At 44.1% G+C, this 8,894-nt stretch overlaps 1 protein-coding gene across 1 annotated transcript; it reads left to right on the forward strand.

Annotated features, from left to right (window-relative positions):
* The first annotated feature begins 4,131 nt into the window (after window positions 1–4,131).
* Window positions 4,132–6,050, forward strand: LOC103583697 (40S ribosomal protein S26). The gene is made up of 4 exons (XM_008564951.1): window positions 4,132–4,255; window positions 4,518–4,695; window positions 5,490–5,620; window positions 5,944–6,050. Exons 1-4 carry the CDS (start codon window positions 4,253–4,255, stop codon window positions 5,977–5,979), a joined length of 348 nt encoding a protein of 115 aa, XP_008563173.1. The 5' UTR covers window positions 4,132–4,252; the 3' UTR covers window positions 5,980–6,050.
* The last annotated feature ends 2,844 nt before the right edge of the window (window positions 6,051–8,894 follow it).

The following is an 8,894-nucleotide window of genomic DNA, read 5'->3' on the forward strand; positions in this document are numbered from 1 at the left end:
CGCAGACATAGGGTAGGAGGGGGCAGTCTTCTGGCTACTGCAGAGACCCCTGGCTATATGGGTGATCTAGGATTAGTGAGAAGGGGCAGGAGGAGATGCAACTCCACTGCAAGTGGAAGTCTCTTTCAACTAGAGTTTCCTGCCTGAGGCCACAGCCATCCCACTCTCTGCTTCCCTGAGATTCAAACCAAAGGCTGTTTTTCTATGTTTAAAGAAAAAAAAAATAGTAAAAACCAAACACAACACCTCGTAAGTTTTAACTCTTGGTCCTTCTCTCTCCTTTTCTCTTCCCTTCCTTTCCCTTCCACCTTTCTTTCCACATGTCCTTTCCTTATTAGCTCTTTTGCCTCCTACTTTTCTCACTCCCTATCAGGGATATTTTGGGGGATGGTAAAGGGTGGGCTAAGGAACAGACCCTGGGAATGGGGCTCTTAAGGGCTCTGGGAAAAGTCTACCTTACCTTCTTATGGGAAGAGAGACCCTAAAAATTTTCTCCTCTTTATCCTCCTTTTTCTCCTCCATTATGTGGTTTCCCCAAGAAAACCAGATTGGCAGGGAGAAGCACCATGAGGTGATTGTTTCTCCTTGACAATGTAGCAATAAACAGATGCTGCCAAGGGCAGAGGATGAGGAGTTACCTCAGAGGAGAGTGGTTTCTAGAGAAAGGAAGAATCTTCTCAACAGCACCCCAGGGTACTAGCTCCTTGTTTCAGGATGGCAGCAGAGCTGAGATTAATATCTGGGCTTCTCCTGAATTATTCTGGTTATTGAGCCCCTTCTCGTTAGCCCTAGCCCCCCCCCTTCTGTGTTTGCTGTGTATTTAGTGACACCTCCTAAGGACTAGTCCCTTCTGAGGTATCAGAGCCTTAGGGTATCCCCATCCCCTCCCCCAGTTGCTTTGGCACCTGTAACCTCCCAGAACATGAAGGACTATGCTCTGAGGCTATATATTTGCTCTGTGCCCATGAGAGCAGAGACTGGAAGGGCAAGACCAGGTGCTAAGGAGGGGAGAGAAGGGCATCCTGTCTCTCTCCAAACCATCACTGCACTTTAACCAGGGTCTTAGGTACAAAATCTTACTTTTCAGAGCCTTCCAGCTCTGGAACCTCAAACATCCTCATGCTCTCTCCTAGCTCCTTTTGCATAAAAAAAAAAAAAAAAAAAAAAAAAAAAAAAAAAAAAAAAAAAAAAACCCCGAAAGAAAGAAAGAAAAAAACCCCAACCATTGAAACCCACACAGAGAAAAGAGGTGTTTCTTTTTATATTGCTATTCAAAATCAACACCACATACAAAAAAATTTCTTAATAGACACTTTTCCAGGCCTTCGTTTTTTCGTGTCAGTGTCCAAGCTGTGGATGGGATTTTGTAATACTTCTAGCAGCTTCTTTCCTTGTGTACATAATATATATATATATATTTTTAATCAGAAGTTATGAAGAACAAGAAAATAAAATAAAACACAGAAGCAAGTGCAATACCACCTCTCTTCCTCTCTCCCAGGGTTTTGTTTGTAGCCTATGTTTGGTGTCTCCTTTGACCCATAACCCCTCACCTCTTCCTCTGGTCCTCTCTCCCCTCCTTTTTAAAAGAGTTTTTCTCCTTTCTCAAGAGGAGTTAAACTAGCTTTTGAGACTTATTGCAAAGCATTTTGTATATGTAATATATTGTAAGTAAATATTTGTGTAACGGAGATATACTACTGTAAGTTTTGTACTGTATTGGCTGAAGGTCTGTTATAAATAAACATGAGTAATTTAACACCCCTGGTTGTTTTTACAGACTTCCTTTGCCTTGCTTTTCTGCTGGGAGGGAGTGGGGCCTCCTTGCAGCGTATTGTACCTACTGCTAAACAGTTTAGGATCTGAACAAGTCAAAGATCAAGAGGAAATGAGACAAGAGTGCTCAAATTGTTGGTGCAGAAGAACAGAAGAATTTTCAGCCTCAAATGCAAAGTGGTGGAGATTTTCCTACTGGGAGTGCCAAAACAGAGATTCATCAAACATTTATTTAGTACCTACTATGTGTGTAACACATTATATGCCCAGGGCGATTTAAGTTACAATAACGTGAATAATGATAACGATAGGGTCTACCACTTGAACATCTGAAATCCTAAGCACTGTGCCAAGTTTCATTTAATTGTAGAAACACCTACAAAGGAACGATCACAATTATTGCTGAAGAAATAAAAACCCAATAGAGAATAAGTAACTTGCCCAAGGCTCATCAGCCAGTAAGAGACAGAACCAGAATTTGTACCCAGGGGTGTGTGACTCCAAAGACTGTGCCAATTCCTTTATGCCAGGGAATACAGCCAGTGAAACCTCAGTCTATAAAAATCCAAAGAAAAACCAAAGTAGGAACATCAATTTAGTTCTTTCTTAAATATTAACTATTTCCTGTCCCCTTGACTCTGAACTTTGTTCTGTTCTCTCCCATCTACCTCATTGTTATTCTATGCAGCAATGTCTGCCTTCTGTTTTCTTTCTTTCTTTTTTTTTTTTTTAAAGATGACCAGTAAGGGGATCTTAACCCTTGACTTGGTGTTGTCAGCACCACGTTCTCCCAGGTGAGCCACAGGCCAGCCCTTGCTTTCTGTTTTCCATGAGACGACAATGAAGTGAAAATTGGACACACTCCCATCTAGAGTCTATTATTTTCCATGCCCCATTGAAATTAACAAAGTCAAAGTCAAAAGAGACAACAAATATATCTGCTTTGGCTTCAAAACAAAAGTAAGAAAATAGATTTTAGCCCCAATAAAGAGCGTTAAATGTTAAAAGAAACCATGATGGGTTATTAGAGGGAAGGTGAATCTAGTGTGTTCACACTCTAGAATAACTCCTGAATGAACGGTTGGTTTCCATTTGTACCGTCTTGGGTCTGAACGCTGGGAGGGGCCCCCTTGCCACCCTGGGGTCTTCGAATTTGTAGACAACTGGGTGGTTGACTGCTGAAGGCTCAAGCCCTTCTGATGGCTCTTCGGAGGTAAATGGAGTTTATACATAAGAAAGCGTGTTTCCGTCAGGCGCCAGACTCATCAATGAGTGATGAAATCACTTCAGTGGGTCTTAATCAGCATTTATCAAAATACAATAGAGGGGGCCTGCCCGGTGGTGCACTGCTACAGTGCGCTGCCTGAGAGCGCAGTGGCCTCCCACCAAGGGTTCAGATCCCATGTACAGACCGGTTCCCGCTCACTGGCTGAGGGAGGTGCGAGCGCAACACCGAGGGTTGCGATCCATTGCGGGACACGAAAAAAGACAAAAAGGAAAAAAAAAATACAATAGAGGGCTGGCCAGTTAGTTCAGTTGGTTAGAGCTTGGTGCTGATAACACCAAGGTCCAGGGTTCAATCCCTGTACCGGCTAGCCACCAAAAAACAAAATAGAGACTAGAAAACACCGGTGCACTTTATGTCATATGGGTAAGTATTTCTTCATGAAGTTTGTGTTTCACTTTTTATGTTTGTATACGTACTGGGTACCAATGTAAAGTGCACTTCTGCTACGAGTCTGGGTCAAAAACGTTTAAATCACTGGTCCAGGCTATACCTCCATCCATTTGTTTGTTAAGTGAAAGACAGCATAACATAGTGGAGCCAAAAGACCTCTTATTAATTTTGTGTAACCTTGGGTAATTATTTAACCACTGTGCACACTGGAAGGTCGAATTCACAAAATGTTTTGTTTTCTACCAAGTCTTGCACTTCGAAATCCTACACCTAGTAGCAAGACTGTCTGAGAAACGAGCCGAGGGCGTCCCCCGGTGGCGTAGCGCCGCCTCAGGTCTAAGGACTTGGGGCCGGAGGGGCCTCTCGGCTTTCGCACTACAACTCCCACAACGCATCTCTCCTCCTCCTCCTCTCCCTTCCAATAGTGTGTCTGGTGGTCGCCGCCGGGCAACTTCCGTGCCGAACATCACGTAAATCGGAACCTGTGACGCCCAGAATTACGTCCGGGGTAGGGCGTCGCGGTGCTTGCTGGGACACGTTTTACTCTAATCTTCTTCCGCCAGCAGGCTAAATAGTCCCACAAGTACTTCGTTTTACGGATAAATAAATTCTGAGAACGCCTTTCCACCCTAGATTTCAGTGGAAACGCTGAATAATAAGGAAAGGCTGAGTAAAGCAGGTTGCTGTTCTGACTCCCGTCTCCTAAGGGTTCTTCCAGTGTGAGCGCAGGGATACTCTCGCGCTATATAAGAGGTCCCGGCCGGGCGCCGGATCCTCTCTCGAGTCCTCCTCTCCAAAATGGTGAGTGGTGGCGCGTGGTGAGTGTTGGGGGCCGGGTGGAAGCTGAGAGGCTCAGATTCTGGGGTTGTGGGGATTTGAGAGCCTGGACCATGGTAGGGGACTGGACCGAATGTATGTATGTTTCTGGGCTTGGAGGGATCTTTGGAGGGACAGGAGATGAGTGGCGCCTTTCTGGTGGCCGACGGCTTGGGACGTATCCGGAAGGGGGCTAAGGCCGGGTAAGTCGCACCCTCTTCCTAAGAGCATCCTCATCGTCATGCAGACAAAGAAAAGACGGAACAACGGTCGTGCCAAAAAAGGCCGCGGCCATGTGCAGCCTATTCGCTGCACGAACTGCGCTCGATGCGTGCCCAAGGACAAGGCCATTAAGAAGTTCGTCATTCGAAACATAGTAGAGGCCGCAGCCGTCAGGGACATTTCCGAAGCGAGTGTCTTCGATGGTAAGTGAGCCACCGGCGGGTTAGGAACTTAGTACCTAAAGCCGTCCCCCAGCCTCGCCCTTCTGCAGGCTCTGTTCCTTGGCACGTTTCTGGAACGTCTTGGGCAATTTGCATGTACCTTTAAGGTTATTGCTGGTGGTAGAGAACGAACGGTATGTTTGCTCCCTTATTTGCCGTTTTGAGCCTTGTCTGAGCAGAGTTTTTGTGGTAGCGTGCCCAGCTTTATACTCTGAAGTTTGAGTCTTACATTGTGACTGCTTGTTTGGGGATAAGATTCCAGAAACACCTCTAGAGGTAAAAGCTTGGTAAACGTAACTACTGAAAAGCGTTTGAGTAGTTGTGAAAATGTAATGACAAGGAAGGGTCTTTCGAAGAATGGCGTCATCTAATTTGGTGGACAAGGGTGATCTTTGGAGCAGTATGATAATGTCGCTTTATTTTCTTTTTCTTAAGACAAATTACTTTTTTAGGCATCAAGAAGGGACTCAGGAGTGGCATTAGGGCTGGTGCAGTTGTTCAAACTAGATTCTTGGTTTATTACATCTGAGATGAGGATTTGGTCCCCCTGATGTCCAGATGGGCTTGTAGGGGGTATTATCAGTTTGTAAAACTTAGTTTTATATATGTGCCCAGATATCAGAAGCTGAACAGTTGCTTTGGGAATGAAAGTTTCGTAAATGTGCCCAACAGATATTTAAGTACATTTAGTTTTGACTGATGGAGTGAACAAGAAAGAATAATGTGAAGTGGTTGGGTATATATAATATCTTTTTTTTTTTTTTTCTGTTACTCAGCCTATGTGCTTCCCAAGCTGTATGTGAAGCTACATTACTGTGTGAGTTGTGCCATTCACAGCAAGGTTGTCAGGAATCGATCTCGTGAAGCCCGGAAGGACCGAACACCCCCACCACGATTTAGACCTGCAGTGAGTATTTTTAAAGGAGGATGTGAAAGCCAGATGGGTGATGGGAAGGTATGTGAGGACACAAAGAATATCAAATCAAGATGTTTGCCTAAGGTTAAGCTCTAAGTCTGGTTAGGCAGGTGAGAGACACTCCTGAAGAGTTGTTAGAACCTGTATTCCGATAAAGTAGTATAGTTTCTTTCCTTCCGCATCTTCCAGTGTCCCGTGTGTTTATAGCCTGAACACATTTAGTGATGAAAGGGTGATGGTCAAGTTCTTTGGGGGGATGGGAGTCTTGGATTCATGTTTTTTTTAATTTACTTTTCCATTCCTGTGTCTTTCAGGGTGCTGCCCCACGACCTCCACCAAAGCCCATGTAAGGAGGTGAATTCATAAGGACTGAAGAAAAACTATTCTCTGGAAAAAAATAAAATGGAAATTATACTCAGTATAGCATGTTGAGTGTATCTGTGCCAAACAGGGTCCAATTTTATGTGCATCTTATACAAAGAATTCAGGTGTGGAATGCCACATAGTGTTTCCCTGAGAAAGAAAGCTATCCATGTAAGTTAAACCTTAACTCTTCTACCTTATATTTGGATCCGTGGCCTCCCCAATTTGCATAGCTGTGTAAAAAAAAGGACGTGTAGGCACCTGAGTGTTGGATTAATTCAACCTGGCCAAGTTTAAGTTGACATCCTAAAAATGAGTGAAGAGGGGCTGGCCAGTGGCTTACTTGGGAGAGCATGGTGCTGCTCAAGGTCAAATGTTCCGATCCCCTTGCCACCCAGCCACAAAAAAACCTTAATACTAAAAATGGGTGAAGAACTGGAAGAGTAAGTAAAGAACATGAGGTGAGGAGTTCATACCCCAAGTATGGGGCTTTAATAGGAAAGGGACAACTTGAATAGCTTTAAACCTATTCTAGGAACCGTGTTCAGATCCTAAACTTCTATCTTGAAATTGGTAGCTGGCTAGTAAGCTGGCTACCCAGTGTGCATCTTTCTGTTCTGCATTTCTCTATTTAGTAAAAATGTCAAAAGACACCAGAGACATTTTTTTTTTTATTTTGTCAATATACAATGTAGTTAGTTATTGTGTCCCATCACCAAAACCTCCCTCCCTCCTCCCTCTCAACCAGAGACATTTTTTTTTTTATTTTGTCAATATACAATGTAGTTAGTTATTGTGTCCCATCACCAAAACCTCCCTCCCTCCTCCCTCTCAACCAGAGACATTTTTAGAGTCCCATTAGAGGAAGGAGGAAGTTCCACATGTATGGAGAAAGGTTATACTTTGTGACAGTGGTTTGTCCTACAATTCAGAAATGAGAAACTTAATTTGGGATATATATTTGTCTGAAAAAGCCATTTGGGAATAGGTCATTTAGGACTGACTTTTCCAATTTGGTAGGTGTTTATTCCTGCAGCCAAATCAATAGCTTGGAGATTGTGTTTATATACCTTTTGCTGAAGAACAAGTGTCTATATTCCAAGGAGTATGATAGCAAGGAAGGAGTAGAGTATTTCAGAGCATGGAGGTGGTTATGTTAATTGGAAAACGCTTTAGCTTGGTACTGAAACTAAAAACCAGATAGGAACTGCTGACCCTGACTTGGAGATCAACATACTAGTGCATGTGCTGGAATAGCTGTGGCAAATCCTGAATTTGTCAGAACATCTTTTGGGGAGGCTGGGCTCACAAGACAGGTCTGTGCCCCTTTGTTCTTCTATGCTATAGTGACCCCTTCACACCAGGGGTAAAACATTGATGGAAGATAATCAGAGGTTCAAAGTGAAACCTGGTGGTCCCAAATTCCAGCTTGCTCAATATAACCAGACTCAAATAGTAAGTCTGGGCTGTGGGTTTATCAAGATTGCTCTTGAGGGCTGGCCCGTGGCTCACTCGGGAGAGTGTGGTGCCAATAACACCAAGGCCACGGGTTCAGATCCCCTTACAGGTCATCTTTAAAGAAAAAAAAGGATTGCTCTTGAAATGTTGATGGGGCAGGGCCAGCCCGAGGCTCACTCAGGAGAGTGCAGTTCTGATAACACCAAGGCTGTGGGTTCGGATCCTATATAGGGATGGCCCTTTAGCTCACTGGCTGAGCGTGGTGCTGGCAACACCAAACCAAGGGGTTTTTTTGTTTGTTTTTTTAAAAGATGACTGGTAACAGATCTTAACCCTTGGCTTGGTGTTGTCAGCACCACGCTCAGCCAGTGAGTGAACCGGCCATCCCTATATAGGATCTGAACCCACAGCCTTGGCGTTATCAGCACCGCACTCTCCTGAGTGAGCCACGGGCCGGCCCTTACCGGTCATCTTTTTAAAAAAAATAGTAAAAAAATAAAAAGAAATGTTGAAGGGGAGAGCCTACCCTTTCCTCAGGATAGGTCTGTGAGTTTAGAAATATGGCATTCTAATATCAGATTGTGCTGTTTGAGTTTGTCTCCAGAGGAATTGCTTTCAAGAGGAATGCTGCTGTAAAAATTGGTTTGGCAGGGCCGGCCCGTGGCTCACTCGGGAGAGTGCGGTGCTGATAACACCAAGGCCCCGGGTTCGGATCCCATATAGGGATGGCCGGTTGGCTCACTGCGTGAGTGTGGTGCTGACACCACCAAGTCAAGGGTTAAGATCCCCTTACCGGTCATCTTTTAAAAAAAAAAAAAAAATTGGTTTGGCAACTTTTCTACTTGATAATCTCAAAACTAATTGTGATTTTGTAGTGTCAGATAACTTACAGGAGGGCTTTCCATGGTGCTTCAGGCTGTAAAGTAGCCCCATCCCACCTCCCAACCCAACACCAGTTGCAAATAAACAATGATTTGTCTGGTGAGCAACCAGGATATGCAATTTCCACCTATGGGAAAGTTACCTGGTAGTAGGCATACGTCACCTACTCCTAAAAAGAAAGCCACACGTCATGTCAGAAGTAAGCCCACAAGTCAGCTTGAGGTTTTCTATGTGTTTAGATAGCAAAGCCAGCATCCTGCTGTGCTTAACCTGTTGTGGGCTGAAGTTCTAGTTGGTCATAATAAAGGTGGTATTAAACCTCAAAACCCTTCATTTTTTAGTGGACTTCATTACGGAAAAAGGTTATTGGAGTCTCAGCTGCCTTCTTAACACTTCTGAGGCATTCACACTCGATGTGGGAAGAGTATTCAAGCCAGGTAGGGGCCTCTGGGCTCTTCCAGCCATTGGTCAAATGTCCACCTGTGGAAGAAGTGGGAGGAAGAAAAGAGGGATTTTATAAGGTAGAAATATCAAAATGTTTGAGGTTGGGAAAATAGAGATA

Source organism: Galeopterus variegatus, unplaced genomic scaffold, assembly GCF_000696425.1.
Source record: "Galeopterus variegatus unplaced genomic scaffold, G_variegatus-3.0.2 Scaffold26188, whole genome shotgun sequence".
NCBI classification, from domain to species: domain Eukaryota; kingdom Metazoa; phylum Chordata; class Mammalia; order Dermoptera; family Cynocephalidae; genus Galeopterus; species Galeopterus variegatus.

Coding starts and splice junctions, on each gene's coding strand:
- LOC103583697 (XM_008564951.1), top strand. Junction 4,696..5,489: donor CGAAGCGAGTGTCTTCGATG/GTAAGTGAGCCA, acceptor TCTGTTACTCAG/CCTATGTGCTTCCCAAGCTG. Junction 5,621..5,943: donor CACCACGATTTAGACCTGCA/GTGAGTATTTTT, acceptor TGTGTCTTTCAG/GGTGCTGCCCCACGACCTCC.